This window comes from Prionailurus bengalensis, chromosome B4, assembly GCF_016509475.1.
Source record: "Prionailurus bengalensis isolate Pbe53 chromosome B4, Fcat_Pben_1.1_paternal_pri, whole genome shotgun sequence".
In the NCBI taxonomy this organism is placed as follows: Eukaryota; Metazoa; Chordata; class Mammalia; order Carnivora; family Felidae; genus Prionailurus; species Prionailurus bengalensis.
In genome coordinates, this window is record NC_057358.1 from 116,274,938 (window position 1) to 116,292,877 (window position 17,940).

The 17,940-nt window shown below is 41.1% G+C and overlaps 1 protein-coding gene across 2 annotated transcripts in view; it reads right to left on the bottom strand.

The window, feature by feature from the left end:
* Positions 1-16,931, bottom strand: part of NDUFA12 (NADH:ubiquinone oxidoreductase subunit A12) — a 29,375-nt gene extending 12,444 nt beyond the window's left edge. The window contains exons 1-4 of one of the 2 annotated variants that reach the window (XM_043562144.1): positions 16,766-16,931; positions 15,760-15,842; positions 12,131-12,218; positions 8,215-10,070 (exon numbers count right to left, since the gene is read on the bottom strand). In XM_043562144.1, coding sequence (XP_043418079.1) covers positions 9,944-10,070; positions 12,131-12,218; positions 15,760-15,842; positions 16,766-16,851 — 384 coding nt within the window. In that variant the 5' untranslated portion in view covers positions 16,852-16,931 and the 3' untranslated portion in view covers positions 8,215-9,943. Of the gene's footprint in view, positions 1-8,214; positions 10,071-12,130; positions 12,219-15,759; positions 15,843-16,765 lie in introns of those variants that run through there. The other variant, XM_043562143.1, reaches the window with a different exon arrangement.
* Positions 16,932-17,940: the final 1,009 nt, after the last annotated feature.

A 17,940-nucleotide genomic window follows, 5' to 3' on the forward strand; every position in this document is an offset into this window, starting at 1 on the left:
TGTGAGATCATGACCTGAGCAGAAGTCAGTCACCCAACCAACTGAGCCACCCAGGCACCCCAGTCTGTCACTAATTCTATGCAAAAGCTAACAAGCATAAAAATGAAAATAAAGGGGGCACCTGGTACTCAGTCAGTTGAGTGTTCCACACTTGATTTCAGCTCAGGTCACGATCCCAGGGTCATGGGATCAAGCCCCATGGCTCCGTGCTGAGTGTGGAAGCTGCTTAAGATTTTCTCTGTCTCAAAATAGGAAGGAAGGAAGGAAATGAAGGAAGGATGGAAGGGAGGAAGGAAGAAGGAAGGAAATAAAGACTTTGGTGCATTACTGTATAGCTGGTGGCTATAGAGATAAAATTAAGGATAATCAAAATGGTGTAAGAGTATAATGGCATAAAAGACTATTTGTGATCTACTGAAATACTTTGAGTATTCTATTCAGTCAGGTTAAGCTCATATAAACTCCTGAAAAAGAAATTAAAATCTCACTGCTGATTCTATAAGAGAATAGAACTTACATAAGAAAATAAACGTATTATAAGGGGCACCTGGGTGGCTCAATCGGTGAGCATCCAACTTCAGCTCAGGTCATGATCTCACGGTTCGTGGGTTCAAGCCCTGCATTGGGCTCTGTGCTGACAGCTCAGAGCCGGGAGCCTGCTTCAAATTCTGTGTCTCCCTCTCTCTCTGTCCCTCCCCTGCTCATGCTTTTCTGTCTCTCTCTCTCTCAAAAATGAATAAACATTAAAAAAGATTTTTTTAAGAAAATAAAAGTACTGTAACAAAGAAAAATAACACTCAGTTATAGTACAGTCTACCAGCTAGCATTCATTAAATGACTATCAACTCCAAGATAGCAAGGACCGTCTATTTTGTTTACCACTGTGAATGTGTAAATCTATCAGTGCATGATACATACTGGGATGCTTAACATTTGTTGAATAAGTGATTTGTAAGCTGAGTACTGTGCTAGGTTCTAGGCATTCAGTTTTTTATTTTCAAGGTACATGGAACTCCACTGCCCCTCCCAGACATTCACATCAGCATATGCACCTTTTGTTTATCTACTGGTAGACCCAACAGCCTCACTAGCTGCTGACAGTGAAAGAAATGAAGGCCTTGCGATGAGATAAAGTGAACTCTTTTTCCCACAAGATTTCTAATGTTCCCACTAGATTAGGGAACAGTATGTGAACCACAGAAGTTTACTGAAGAAATTCCCTGTTTCTAGGATAAACACTTGACACTTCAGGAGGGAATCCTTCTCTAGTTGAGATTATGCAGCTACCCTACAGATTCATATACTATCACAGGCCATCTCCAGCACCAGAAGTCTCAGAAAGAGGACAGAACTACAGCTCACCCCATAGACAACATCAGGTGTTCCTCTCATTGGGAGACTTTGCGATAGTTCGTGCAGGTGACAGCTGCTCACCCTGCTGTTCAGGACCCATTTTCTTGGACTCCCTAGGCTCAAGTGAGAGGAGAGCCGCATCAGGTGCAGGAGCTGCCCTGACTTAAAGGCTTCATGCTGTACAAAATCTGACACCTCTAATAACAACAACTCCACAGGCGCAGCTTCAGGATTCCCATTCTCACAAGGGACATCCCAGGTCTAAGAGCAGCAATACACAAGGAAGCTCAAACAGCTAACTCACCAGGCATTTATAACTGCTCTCATCCAGATGCAATGTACCAATCAAGGATCAATTTTGTCTAGCAGTATATAGTAGTCCCCCTCCTTGTTTGCAGGGGTTAAGTTCTAAGATCCCCAGTGCATGCCTGAAACTGTGGATAGTACCAACCCTTATAAATACTATGCTTTTTCCTACATTTACACACCTGGGATAAAGATTAATTTATAAATTAGTCACAGTAAGAGACTAACAACAATAACTAATAGTAAAATAGAACTGTAATATAGTAAGTTATGTGAATATAGTTCCCTCCTCTCAAAATATTATTGTACCATTCTCACCCTTCCTCTTGTGATGTGAGATGATAAAACACTTTTCTGATGAGAGGAAGTGCAGTAAATGACGCAGGCATTGTGACATAGTGTTAGGCTACTAGTGACCTTCTGACCACACATCAGGAGATCACCTGCTTCTAAACCATGGGTGACCAGGGGTGACTGAAACCATGGAAAGCAAAACCGTGGATAAGAGGGGACTCCTGTAGTTGCTACAATCAAATCTGGTTTCCAGGGAAACAAAGCTAGGCATTTAACTGAAGATCAGATTCACTTAACCCTTTTACCTACAATTCACTAAGTTCCATTGTATACTACACTAGGTAAAATGACAATGAAGTCCTATCTCCATCACCAACCTCTATCCTGACCTAAAGACTAGTGTTTAACTGTCTACCCACCATTCCCATTTGGTTTTCTAATAGGCATCTCCTACTTAACATAGACAAAGTAGAATTCTTCATTACCTCTTCCAGTTCTGCTTCCCCCACCCTACCCTATCTTCCTCACCTCAGTTACCACCAGTAGTTCAGGCCAAAAATCTTGAAGTCATCCTTGACTTTTTTCTCTCAAAATTCACTCCATCAGCAAATCCTCCATTTTACTTCAAAATACATCCCTGTGGTAGGCAGTCTCTAGGATGGCCTCCGTGACCACAGCCCCTGGGTATACATACCTTTGTGTAATCCTCTATGGATAACAGAAAATATATATACCGGTCTCTATACCCAACTCCTGGCACAAAACTCCTGAGACTTTTGTAACTTCCTAATGATAACACTAGGAGCATCTATTGTTTTAATATTTGTCTTTTTTTTTTTTTTTAAAGATTTTATTTTTTTTGGCACTTGGGTGGCTCAGTTGGTTAAGTTTCTGACTTCGGTTCAGGTCATGACCTCTCTGTGAGTTTGAGCCCTGCATCAGGCTCTCTGCTGTCAGCATAGGGCCCACTTTGGATGCTTTGTCTCCCTCCCTCTGCCTCTGCCCCTCTGCCTTGCACATGCTCTAACATAAATATTAAAAAAAAAAATGTTTTTTTAAAGATTTGATTTTTTAAGTAATCTCCACACCTAACATGGGGCTGGAACCCACGACCCTGAAATCAAGAATCACACATTCCACCGACTGAGCCAGCCAGGTGCCCCTTAATATCTGTCTCTGATCTGACCCTGACACAGGGCTCCCAACACTCTCATAAATTCCTGAGTAATAAGAGCAGTAGGAGCATCTCTTGTTCTAATGAGGTGACTCTAGATAGGCTTCAAGACGGTCCTGGATGAGGGTAGTCACCAGGAAGACCAAGCCATGATCAAAAGCTTGGAATTTTCAGCTTCACCCCCTAACCTCCTGACCAATCTATAGCTGGCTGCTCAGAAGCACTGGGCTTGTGAGTGGCATCAGAGGAAGAGGTAGAGGGGGCAGTCTTGTGGGACTGAAACCTTACCTGTTGTGGGATCTGACACTATCTCCAGATAGACAGTGTCAAAAATGAGTTAAACTGTAGGACACCCAGCTGCTGTCAGAGACTTTCTTGTTGTTGGGGGGGGGGGGGGGGGGGGGGGGGGGGGGGGGGGGGGGGGAGGGGTGGAATCCCTACACATTTGGTAACCGGAAGTGTCAGAAGTGAAGTGTCTGGTATGTAAAGGAGACTCACAAGAGAAACACACAGCAGGGAAGAGTTTTTCCCTACTAGGGAAGAAAGAAATTGAGGGTTTTTTCCCCCACTTTCATCCACTTTCCATGAGTATGGGCTGTATTTACTGACTCATTTCTAATAAAAAGAACGCAGCATTAAATGTAGGATGTTACTTCTGAGATTAGGTTTTAAAAGACTGGCCTAATGTAACACCATGTTAACTATATTTCCAAAAAAAAAAAAAAAAGGAAAAATACACACGCACACACACACACGACTGTGGCTTCCATCTCAGGTGTTCTCTTCACTTGGTCTTAAGAAGCCAGCTGCCATAAGAGATGGCCTCGTGGAGAGGCCCACATGAGTGAGCGCAGAAGCAAATCTCTGAAGTCTGTCTACAGCCACGTGAATGAATTTGGCTATGGAGGTGACTGCAGCCTCAAACGATATCTCGAGTGCAGCCTCGTGAAAGACCCTAAACCAGAGGCATCTAGCTAAGTTGCATTCAATTCCTTACCCACAGAAATCATGAGAGATACTGTTTATTGTTTTAAGCTAAATTTAAGATAATCTGTTAACACAGTAATGGATAACCGGTACAGTCCCCGAACTCACAACTCGCAGCACTAGCACGTTAGTCCAGCAATCAGCCTGCTCCAACACTGCCCCCCCTTCCTCATTCTTCACGGCAATGACACAGATGCTTTAAAAATGTAAATCACAGGGGGCTCTTGGGTGGCTCAGTCGGTTAAGTGTCTGACTTCGGCTCAGGTCACGATCACCCGGTTCATGGGTTCGAGCCCTGTGTCGGGCTCTGTGTTGACAGCTCAGAGCCTAGAGCCTGCTTCGGATTCTGAGTCTCCCTTTCTCTGCTCCTTCCCCACTCATGCTTTGTCTCTCTCTCTCAAAAATAAAATAAAATGGTCAACAGACACACAAAAAGATGCCCAACATCATTAATCATCAGGAAAATGCAAATCAAAACCAAATGAGATATCATCTTAGAGCTGTCAGAATGGCTAGCAACAAAAAGATGAGAAATAACAAGTGTTAGCGAGGATATGGAGAAAAAGGAACTCTTGTGCACTGTTGGTAGAAATAAAATTGGTACAACTACAGTGGAAAACAGTATGGAGCTTCCTCAAAAAATTAAAAATTAAATTACCATATGATCCAGTAATTCCACTACTGGATACTCACCCAACAAAAACAAAAACACCAATTGAAAAAGATATATGTACCCCTACGTTAAGTGCAGCACCATTTACAATAGCCAAGACATGGAAGCAATTCAAGTGCCCATCCAAAGATGAATGGATAAAAAAGATGTGGTGTACAAATGCAGTAGAATATTACTCGGTCATAAAAAAAGGAATGTGATCTTACCATCTGCGACAACAGATGGGACGGACCCAGAGGGTATTATGTTCAGCAAAATAAGTCAGACTGGAAAAGACAAATACCATATGATTTCACATATAAGTAACTAAAATATACAAAACATACAAAAAACAAAACAAACAAAAAGCAGAAATGGACCCATAAATACAGAGAACAAACTGATGGTTGCCAGAGAGTATGGGGGCAGGGCGATAAGTGATATAGGTGAAGAAGAGCAGGAAAATAAGTCAAGTCAGTAAATAAATAAACAAATGGAACAAGCATAGTAATGAATTATAACTCATTGATTATAACAGGAGTTCATACTGATACAATAAATGAGTAGACTGAAAGTTTGATGAGTAATGGGATACTTAAATAACTTCAAAGTTCCTCTACATAAAATGCTAATTAATTGCAAAGGGAAAACTTTAGAAAGGAGAAACTTCGCAGATATACCCTATTCAAGTGAGAAGATATCATCAGTAATGGGACTAATCAAAATAGGGTACCACCTAATGGGACACTGCTTCTGTGAAATTTCTGCCAAAGACATAGTCTGAATCTAGTCATGAGAAAACACTTGACAAACCCACACTGAAGGACTTTCTACAATATAACTGGCCTGTAGGGGTGCCTGGGTGGCTCAGTTGGTTAAGCGTCCAACTTTGGCTCAGGTCACAATCTCAGGGTTCGTAAGTTCCAGCCCTGCATCGGGCTGTGTGCTGACAGCTCAGAGCCTGGAGCCTGCTTCGGATTCTGTGTCTCCCTCTCTCTCTGCTCCTCCCCCACTCATGCTCTGTCTCTCTCTCTCTCCTTCAAAAATAAATAAAAACATTAAAAAAATAGTAACTGGCCTGTAACTTTGAAAAGTGTGAAGGTCATCAAAATTAAGGAAAAGCAAAGGAACAAATCCAGTGTTAAAGAGACTAGAGAGAAATGAGATCCACATGAAATGCACAATTAGACCCTCTGGCTATAAAAGACATTTGTTGGTACAACTGATGAAAACTAAATGGGATCTGAAGATGATATGACTCTTAATTTCCCGACTTTGACGGTTAAATTGTGGTTACATAGGAGAATATCCTTGTTTGTAGGAATTACACACTGGAGTATTCAGGACATCCTTTGGGAACTTACTTTGAAATGATTCATATACTTCCAACTCTTCAGGAAGTTTAGGATTGTTCCCAATTAAAAAAAAAAATTATAAAACAGATCACATCCTACTTTACCTTCCAGTGACTTTCAAAGAAATTTAGGGAAAAAAAGCCAAAAAAGCATGGCTTACCACATCTACATGATCCAGGCCCTAGCTATTTCTCCTAGTTACCTAAAATCTTCCCTGCAGTCATTCCATTCCAGCCAAACTGGCCACACTGCCGTTCTTTGTATACATGCAAATATATCTCAACAGATAGGCTTTTGCACTGTGGTTTCTACTGCCTGGAGCTCTTTGTCCCCTTCCCTGGTTTGCTCCCTTCCCTCTTCAAATGTCATTTCCTCAAGGAAGCCTTTTCTAACTTCCAGAGAAGACAGCCACTCCATTACTCTTTATCCTTTTATGAATGCCAGCTTCATATTATCTTTCTTGCATTTACCATTACCTAAAATATAGAATACATTTGTTCTTCTGTCTCCATTCAATGACAGCAAAAACTCTCATTATTTACTATTGTATTCCCAGTGTCTGTAACAGTTCTAGGCATCTGGTAGGCATGCAATAGTTATTTGAAGGTCGCCTGGGTGGCTCCGTTGGTTGAGCATCCAAATGCAGCTCAGGTCATGACCTCACAGTTCGTAAGTTCAAGCCTCGGGTCAGGCTCTGTGCTGACAGCTCAGAGCGTGGAGCCTGATTTGGAGTCTGTGTCTCCCATTCTTTCTGCCTCTCCCCTGCTCACACTCTCCCTCTCTCCCTCTCTCAAAAATAAGTAAACACTAAAAACCAAACAAACAAAAATAGTTATTTGAATAACAATGATAAACTGTTTGCTATTCGCTACTTTGTATATAATACCTCTCTAATTAAAACTGAATCGGGGCACCTGGGAGGCTCAGTCAGTTAGGCTCCAACTTTGGCTCAGGTCATGATCTCATGGTTGGTGAGAGCCCACATTGGGCTCTCTGCTGTCAGCATAGAGCCTGCTTCAGACCCTCTGCCCCCCTCTCTTTCTGCCCCTCCCCTGCTTGCGCTATTTCTCTTTCAAAAATAAACAAACATTAAAAATTAAAAAAAAAGAAAATCAATCAACCCAACAACAAATTTACTCATGGATCAAATCAAAGGTAAGACTCCACAAATTTAGAATTCCACAATGTATTACACTTAGCAAAGAGGGGTCTTCTTGAGAAACAAACAGCTAAACTTGTCCGACAACACTTTTCCCTACATCATAAGCCTTTAAGCTTCCCTTATAAACAAGGGTCATCAAAGGTACTCAGCCATTAGGAGGCTGCTCTCCACAAAGAAATTCAGCTTTATATCCTCAATTGTCCTCAGGCACCTGCTGGAATGATGTTATCTTCTACAGCTTTCTACCTCTTTTTCATATGATCTCAGATCATATAAAAGAACTTGCTTGGCAGAATAGTACTTTTATCTTTTCATAGTTTTTACCACGTTATCATTTCAAATATGTTTCATCACATAATTTAAATCAGTTCCCTCCCGCACCTCCCCTCACATTCTCCCAAAATATAGACCATGAGTGCTGAGTAAAGATGAGTGCTTTGAAGGAAATAGATCTCAATCTATCTGAGATCTGAAAGAGATAGCCCACAGGTCTTCTGCATCCTCCTAGGACCAATTCCACCCCAAAACAATCAACCAAACAAATAACTTGGACACCTTACCTCCTAAAGCCAAATTCCACTTTTGAGTCCTGGGTCTCAAATAGTGCCCCTAACATATAAAATGCCCCTCAGTGAAAGTAGACAGCTCTTGATCTAAAATCACAGTCCCTTGGATCTTAAAAGAATGATACGCTATGGTAACATGTAATATCACTGCTGCTTTCTCACAATCAGAGCCAATGGGGTATAAAGACAATTCATTACAAGCATACCTTGGAGATATTGCAGGCTTGGTTCCAAACTAACACAATAAAGTAAATATTGCAATAAAACAAGTCAAACGAATTTTTGTTTTCCAGTGCATATAAAAGTTATGTTTATACTACACTAAGTGTACAACAGCAGTATATCTAAAAAAAACCCAAAACATATGCCTTGATTAAAAAATACTTTATTGCTTGCTGAAAATACTAACCACCATCTGAGCTTTTAGGGAGTTTTTAATTTTTTGGTTCATGGAGGGTTCTTGCCTTGAAGTTGATGGCTGCTGACTGACCAGAGTGGTGGGGTGACAGTGGCGATTTCTTAAAATAAGACAACAATGAAGTTTATCACACTGATCCACTCTTCCTTCTCATTAAGGATTTCTCTGTAGCCATGTAATGCTATTTGATAGCCTTTACCCACAGTAAAACTTCTTTCAAAATTGGAGTCAATCCTCTCAAGCCTGCCACTACCGTATCAACTGAGTTTATGTTATATTCTAAATCCTTTGTCATTTCAACAATCTTCACAGCATCTCTGCCAGGAGTAGATTCTAGATCAACAAACCACTTTCTTTGCTCATCCATGAGAAGGAACTCCTCATCCATTCAAGTTTGATCATAAAACTGCAACAATTCAGTCACGTCTTCAGGCTCCACTTCTCGTTCTCTTGCAATTTCTACATTTACTTCCATAATTACTTTATCCACTTAAGTGATAAACCCCTCAAAATCATCCATGATCAATGGGTTGGAATCAACTTCTTCTCAACTCCTGTTAATGATGGTATTTTGACCTCTTCCCATGAAATCACAAATGTTTTTAATGGCATCTAGAATGATTGAATCCTTTTGAGAAGATTTTCCATTTACTTTGCCCAGATCCAGCAGAGGCAGCTATTGCCTTATGCAAGGTCTCTCTTAAATAATACTTGAAAATCAAAATTACTCCTTCATCTGTGGGCTAAAGATATTGTGTTAGCAGGTATGAAACATGAATCTCACTGTACATCTCCATCAGAGCTGCTGGGTAACCAGGTGCATTGACAATGAACACTAATATTTTGAAAGGAATCTTTTTTTCTGAGCAGTAGGTCCCAATAGCAGGCTTAAAATATCCAGTAAACCATGCTGTAAACAGATGTGTGGTCACTCAGGCTTTGTTGTTCCATTGGTAGAGCATAAGATTTAGCATCATTCTTAAGGGCCATGGGATTTTCTGAAGAGTGAATGAATATAGGCCTCAACTGAAAATCACCGGCTGCATTAGCCCCTAACAAGAGAGTCAGCCTGTCCTTTGAAGCTCTGAAGCCAGGCACGGACTTTTCTCTAGCTATGAAAGTCCTAGATGGCATCTTCTTCCAATAGAGTGCTGTTTCGTCTACATTGAAAATCTGTTGTTTAGTGTAGCCACCTTCATTATCTTCGCTAGATCTTCTGAATAACTTGCTGCAACTTTCATATCAGCACTTGCTGCTTTACCTTGCACTCTTATGTTATGGAAACAGTGTCTTTCCTTAAACTTTATGAACCAAACTCTGCTAGCTTCACTTTTCTTTTGCAGCTTCCTCACCTCTCAGCCTTCACAGAATTGAAGAGGTAGGGATTTGCTCTAGACTAAGCTTTGGCTTAGGAAATGCTGTGGTTGGTTTGATCTTCCGTCCAGAACACAAAAACTTTCTCCGTATCAGCAATAAGGCTGTTTCCCTTTCTCATCATTCTTGTGTTCACTGGAGTAGCACTTTTAACTTCCTTCAAGAACTTTTTTTTTGCATTCACAACGTGGCTAACTGTTTGACACAAGAGGCCTAGCATTCAGCCTATCTTGGCTTTCAACATGCCTTCCTCACTAAGCTTTATCACTTTTAGCTTTTGATTTAAAGTGACAAATGTGTGCTCACTTCAGCAGCACATGTAATGAAGTGACAGATGTGCAACTCTTCCTTTCTCTTGAACACTCAAAGGCCTTTGAAGGGTTATTGATTGGCCTAATTTCAATATTGTGTTTCAGGGAACAGGGAGGCCTGGGGAGAGGAAGACAGGGGAATGGCCAGTTGGTGGAGCAGTCTGAACATAACATTTATTAAGTTCACCATCTTATATAGGTGTGGTTCATGGCACCCCAAAAGAATTACAACAGTAAGCTCAAAGATCACTTGATTACGGGTCACTATAACAAACATAACAACAATGAAAAGTTTGAAATATTGTGAGAATTAACAAAATGTGATACACAGACACAATGTGAGCATATGGTGTTGGAAAAATGGCGCCGACAGACTTGCTCATGGCAGGGTTGCCTCAAACCTTCAATTTGTAAAAAACTTCTCTGATTTGTGCAGCACAGTAAAGCAAAGCATAATGAAACTAGGTATGTTTGCATCGTGGTCTTCAAACTATATCACTGATATAGGTCAATGCTCCTAATTTGTCCAAGTAGTAGAAGCTGAGAACTGGTTGTAGATGAAATGTGATATATGTGCTTAATTCACAATATATATATTTTTAAAATTTACTTAAATTCAAGTTAGTTAACAACACAGTGCAGTACTGGTTTCAGTAGTTCACAATATACTCTTAAAAACACCGTTCTGTTCAATCAAGTAGCCTATTTAATTTAAATAAAATAAAAACTTTAATTCGGTCACATTAGCTAAATTTCAGTGTCCTGGGCCAGATGTGACTAGTGGCTACCTTATTGGACAGCACAAACATATAATATTTCTATGATCATGAAAAGTTCTACTGGATAGTGCCGTATTTAGGGTGACAAATATTTTAAATTAACATTTAAAAAACAAGAAATCTCACCATTGAAATACACATTTCCACTTTCTCTTGAAAATCCTATCTAGAAACCGCTGACCAAATTCTCAGCTGATGGAACCAGGGAGTGATGAACAGCACTGCTGCACTCTTTGATGGAATGTGTGCTTTTCAGTCCTTTACAGTCCCCACTACTCCCTACTGTCTCACACTGTACTTCATTAACTTATGTTATATGCCTGGATTTCTAATTGAGTCTTTATGAATACCCTTGAGATTATTCCAGTTCCTACACAACAGAGCCTCCAGCAGTTTCTGATGATCAAGTTCAATTAAATAAAATGTCACAGGTACCTAATACACTTATTTCTAGTTTTCTAGACAAACTATACCTAGAGTTTAATTATGTATCAAACAAGTGGTATTATTTTAGCAATCTATGAAACAGATAGGAGTACTTTGCTTTGAAATATTTTACACAAAATTTGATAATCCACGTAAGACCATTTAGAATTTCATTTCAAAACAGACATATTATAAAATTACTTTTTAGAGACCTAAGGAATTTGAGGGCTCTCATTTTACAGATGAAAAAACTAAGCCCCAGAGAGGTTAAGGAACTTGCTTAAAGTCCAATTGCCAAATATTCAGAGTCAGAATTCATTTTGCTTTTCCCTTCACCCATAGCCACGTGATAATGTGGCATACTGTTTTTCCCCAAAGACAGCCACACCATCATATATGCCAACGTGTAATGTGATGTTGACATGCCTCCATTAAGACACAGGGTTTATGTTCTCTTTCATTAAGCTTGGGCAGAGTTTTCAAATTGCCTCAACCAACGAAATGCAGAAACGATACAGGATAATTTCCAAGACTAAGTCAGTTAAGGCCACATGGCTTTCTGCCTGGTGCTTTCTCTTAGAGCACTTGCCTGAAGCAGTGCAGGCCACCGGAGGGTGTACCAGCCCAAAGCCCCAGCTGTGCTCCCTGGTGACATCCAGCACCCGCTGCCAGATACCGAATGAACAAGTCTTCAGATGATTCTGGCATCCAGCCTTTGAGTCTTCGACCTGACATTCTAGAGCCGAGATAAGCTAGTCTGACTATGACTTGCCTAAACTCCTGACCCATAAGAACTGAGAAATAAATGCTTGTTGTCTTAAGACCCTAAGTTTTAGGGTTATTTGTTACACAGTCACCGTAACTAGGACAGACGCTTTCAGATCACTGTTTTACAAACAGATATTCAATAAATATTTGTGTAATGAAACAAATATTGCCAAGCCAAATAAAATAACATGTTGACTTAGCTTACCATTCAGGGGGGACCATGCTTCCATCCACATCCCAAAACGTGTTCTTGCCATTCATTTCAGTTGTATATATAACCCATCGGTGACGACCTGGGTGGAAAGATAAACATTTATAAAGATGTGAGGAAATAAACACAACCTTTAAAAAAAAAAAAAAAGTATAATTCTATATCAGAGAACTCTTTTTTTTTAATAAGAGACTTTTATGTGCTTTCACATAAAAGAAACGTTAAAGGAATAGCACCCCGGGTATATCAGTGAGGACAAGCCTCAGGAAGTGTATTGCAAGCTTTCATCAATAGCCCGGAAGCTGCCAAAGCAAAATCCCTACACTGGGACTCAGCCTCACTCTATGGGTGGGACTCAGGCATTTCCCACAGTGGAGAACTCTTGCTTCTCCCCCTGTACCGCTGCCAAGGGAGTAGAGGAGAAAGTAAAGGAGTGTGTTTCCAATTGTTAAGGGTATTCAGGAAATAAAGTGTTCTTCCTGAGACTGGGGCAGGAGAAATGTATTCACAGCAATCATACTTGAATTATATGTTTCCATATAAATATTTTTAAATGACCACCAGAGATCCTCTTGGAAACTGGTGATCACACATAACAGGCAAACATTATAAATGATGGTTAGATAAATAGGATAGCTCCTGTCATCAAAACAGTATGGCTGCATTTTTTTATTTAACAAATTTCTGTGAAATAGTTGGGGATCTAACTACAATTTACACAGCTGTTTCTTGGAGCACGTTGGTGGTTCAGTCAGTTAAGAGTCTGACTCTTAATTTTGGCTCAGGTCATGATTTCATGGTTAGTAAGCTCAAGCCCCACACTGGGCTCTGCACTGACAGCATGGAGCCTGCTTGGGATTCTGTCTCCCTCTCTCTGCCTCTCTCCTATTTGCTATCTCTCTCTCAAAATAAATTTCAAAAATAAACTTTAAATAAATAAATAGATAACTATTTCTATTGGGTCCTTAAGTTGAGCATCAACCTGGATTCTAATCAATACTCTGTCACTTATTATTAATGAGTTTTAGGCAAATTTTATGAGCCTCAGTTTCTTTACCTATTAAAAGTGGATGAATACAGGGCAGTTGGCTGGCTCAGTCAGTACAGCATGAGACTCTTGAACTCAGGGTTGTGAGTTTGAGCCCCATGATGGGCACAGAGCTTACCTTAAAAAAAAAAAAAAAAAAAAAAAAAAAAGTGGGAGGGTGCTGCCTGGCTGGCTGAGTTGGTGGAGCATGGGACTCTTGATCTCAGGGTTTTAAGTTCAAGATCCTCACTGGATGTAGAGGTTATTGAAAAATAAAATCTTGGGGCGCCTGGGTGGCGCAGTCGGTTAAGCGTCCGACTTCAGTCAGGTCACGATCTCGCGGTCCGTGAGTTCGAGCCCCGCGTCAGGCTCTGGGCTGATGGCTCGGAGCCTGGAGCCTGTTTCCGATTCTGTGTCTCCCTCTCTCTCTGCCCCTTCCCCGTTCATGCTCTGTCTCTCTCTGTCCCAAAAATAAATAAAAAACGTTGAAAAAAAAATTTTTTTTAAAAAAGAAAAATAAAATCTTTAGGAGCAACCAGGTGGCTCAGTTGCTTAAGCGTCCAACTCTTGGTTTCAGCTCAAGTCATGATCTCATGGTTCACGGGTTTGAGCCCTGAGTCCAGCTCTGTGCTGACAGGGCACAGCCTGCTTGGGCTTCTCTCTCTCCCTCTCTCTCTCTGCCTGCCCATCCCCTGCTTGAATAAATAAAAAAACATTAAAAAAATCTTTAAGAAAATGTTTTTTAAAAAAATCTTAAAAAACAAAAGTAGATGATTATACTTACATCTTAAGTTTGCTATGAAAATTAAATATCACACATAGACACCTGGTTTAGCATTGGGCAAAAAAGCGCATAATAAATATCAATTCCTTCCACTGCTCCCTTACTGCCCCTAACCCCACAAATAGAAAATACTGAATTCATCCCTATAGTGGGTTGTAAGGCAATAAACAAAAAGCAATCTGCATTTACTTTACAGAATTTTCCTGGGTAAATACATAATCAACAAATATCAAGGAATGCTATTTAAGTATGACCTTCTCAGGGCTTCTGGGTGGCTCACTCAGTTAGGTGTCCAACTTCAGCTCAGGTCATGATCTCACAGTTTGTCAGTTCAAGCCCCCAATCTGGCTCTCTGCTGTCAGCGCAGAGCCCACTTCTATCCCCCTCTGCCCCTTTCCAGATCATGCTTGTGCACATGCTCTCTCTCTCAAAAATAAATAAACATTTAAAAAAGATAAAAATAGGGGCACCTGGGTGGCTTAGTTGGTTAAGCGTCTGACTTTGGCTCAGGTCACGGTCTCACGGCTCATGAGTTCAGACCCCGCGTCAGGCTCTATACTGACAGCTCAGAGCCTGGAACCTGCTTCAGATTCTGGGTCTCCCTCTCTTTGCCCCTCCCCACTCATGCTCTGTCTGTCTCTCTCTCAAAAATAAATAAACATGAAAAAAAAGTCTTGTTAAAAAAGATCAAAATAAATGTGACCTTATCTATTAAAGGAAATACAGATTTCAAGTGCAACTAAGAGCCTCTGGAGCCCATGCCTTTGAGGGCGCTCCTCTGGCATGCCTGAGCCTCTCCCGGCAGCCACTAGGTTGCTTCTACACCATCCTGGAGCCTTCTCCCAAGCCCTGGATCAAATGGAAACAATAGAGCTTTCTGCAGAAAAAAATAAAATTTCAAGATTTGCTTCTTCCATTAGAGAAATCAATTTTGAGAATAAGTAACTAATAGTAAAGTGTAATCCAACGAGGCAGGGGAGTGGGAATGTGAAGGCACATGGAGAAACCTTGGAAAAGATTTCACAGTTAGGCCATGATGACAGAGAAGAGCCTTAACAATCTCACAATATATACATCAAAATTTTAAATGTGCATACTTAGACTCAGCAATTCCACTCCTAGGAATTTATTCTTGGAATATTTAAACAAATGAATGTGGATGTAGTTACCAGCAAGTCACTGCAGCATTGTTTCTAATAGCAAAAGGTTGAAGGCAATCAATCTAAATGTCTATCAATAGTGAAGTGTTTGAAAAAATAATGATTCTTCCATACAGTTGAGAATTGTGTTGCTATTAAAATGAATGTTGCTGGGCGCCTGGGTGGCTCAGTCGGTTGAGCACTGGACTTTGGCTCAGGTCACGATCTCACAGTCTGTGAGTTCAAGCCCAGCGTCGGGCTTTGCCCTGACAGTGAGGAGCCTGTTTGGAACTCTCTGTCCCAATCTCTCTCCACCCCTCCCCTACTCACTCTCTCTCTCTCTCTCTCAAACAAAAACCAACATAAAAAAAAAAAAAAAAAAGAATGTTAAATTTTTTTTTAAATGAAAAAACACAAACAAATATCCAAAGAATGCTGTAGATAAATCCAACTTAGTAATATGGAGAAATGGGCCATTATTTTTAAGTAAAAATATTTCTGTTTACACACAACATACATAATCCCATGAAATTAAAAAGAAAGTGTATGTTGGTTTATACACTCATTAAAGAAGCTCCTAGTATATTATAGGCATTTCTATATTATAGAAAACAGAGTCAAATCCAGTCTCAATCTCACTCCCATTATTTATATCAAAAAGTATTGTACTCACCAAAAAATTGCTTGTTGTCCTCATAGTATTTGTTTCCATATTTGTCTTCCCCCACTAATGTACCAACCCTCACATCGTTTGCCCTGTTAATATCAAAAGAAAACACATTTTAGAATGATTATTTGTTCAAAACACAAAATACAGTGAGTATAACAACTTTCAGTCAGTCAAGGCTGCTGCACCAACGAGAAAAATGAAGAAATCTGGGGATGGTCACTAGTTGTTCACCTCTAGCCTTCATCTCCAGGATTAAGCCACCCACTGTTGAAGAATCAAGCTTTCAGGTAAGAGCTCTAGAATCCCTACTCATGTGGCCCCCAGCACCACGTAGACAGGTAAGACAGATCAGAAAAGACAGATCGACTCAACCGATATGCTTAAATTACACTAAATATACAGACGCAATATCTTCAAGTTACAAGACTACTTTTATCTATTATCCCTACTAGACCTTGAGGACTGGAGTTAGCAAAAACCCTCAGGAAATCAGGAGGCCAAAGTATTTCATCTGAAAATGATTCGAATGTCTCCAGGCTTTCATTCGATTGTGGGTCTCCGATTCGATTTCCGCGAACAATGTTGCTCCCCCAATTCAAAGAATGTGAGGACTAGCAGGGACCATTATGATCTTACTGCACAGAGGAAACTGAAGGCCAGTGAAGGGAAAAACTTTCCCAAGGTCACACTGTGAATACTGGACAAAGCTCACTCCTCTCCACGAAGCCGGCCGGGCAGCCCACACGCCCTCGACTCTTAGAGCTCGGTCTCTAAACCTGGTTTTGATCTTGTCTCAAGGAGACAGCTCCCCCCCCCCCCCCCCCCCCCCCCCCCCCCCCCCCGCCACACACATACACTTCGTCTTGGGGAAGCCGGGTAGAGATTGGGTGGATTGTCCTTGACAAAAATTGCGAATTCTCCAAGGGGACCCAAGCCCAGGGCTCTTTCCGAGAAACCAGCTAACTCAAGTCCAGTCCCGGAGGCCAAGAGCATGGCTCTGACCACCCACCTGAAGAAAACTCGTAGATAGCCGCGGAGGCCACCGTGGCCGCTGAGCTGCTGCAGCCCGCGTTTCAGGACCTGCAGGAACTCCATCTTGTCCCGTAGGACCAGCCCCCCGGGTGCTACGCTCAAAGTGCACCGGGAGGAAGCGAACACTGCAGCACTGTGCCTACCACAAAATATTCCGACTCGCGCACGCGCGCGAGATACGCAGAGATGGTTCTACGCATGTGCGGGGCTAGCGCCCCTCTGCGCGACCACTTTACGGTTTCCGGAAAAACGCTCGGCTAGTTTCCCCGGGAAGCAAAGGCGCGATGAACTTTGAACAGCCGTCGGGGTCTTTATTTAGAGCGCGGGGCAGCTGGTGGTGAGCTCATGTAGACTAGGCTTCCGCAGATGGAGGTTCTTTCTTTGGGGACCTCAGTTTCCTCATCTAAAATGATTGGCTCAGGCTACTTCAGAAATTCTAGCGCAAAGATTCTTAATTTTTTTTAATGTTTATTTTTGACACAGAGAGAGACAGAGCATGAACGGAGGAGGGGCAGAGAGAGAGGGAGACACAGAATCCTAAGCAGGCTCCAGGCTCTGAGCTGTCAGCACAAAGCCCGACGCTGGGCTCGAACCTACAGACTGTGAGATCAAGACCTAAGCCGAAGTCGGGCGCTCAACCGACTGAGCCACCCAGGCGCCCCATCTAGCGCCAAGATTCTTTAGAAACAAAATACCAATAATGAATTCAATATTGAGCACAAATGATATTGAGTACATTCAATACTAAGTACATATACTAGCGTTGTGTCATTGTGTAAGCAGGGGAGCGAGGAGAAGGTATAGAAAAGTATAAGGTTAAATCTGCTCTCAAGAATTTAGTTGAAAAGTTAAAATTCGAAACTTAAACACTTAAAATATATTAGAAAACTAAATCGTGCATGAGACTTAAAATTGTTAAATAATAAAGAAGGATATTTAATGAATATTATTTATAATTTTCCAGTGGCGATTTTATGATTTTACATAATATGCTTTTAAACCTGTATTCCCATCAACTAACATTCTCCTTGATTCTCAACTATTTGAGATGAGAAATTTAGTACATGGGCACCTCCTTCACCTCTTCTCATTCTTTCCTCTTCCAGAATCTAGTCTGCCATATCATTTCATTTGTTTTTTTTCAACATTTAT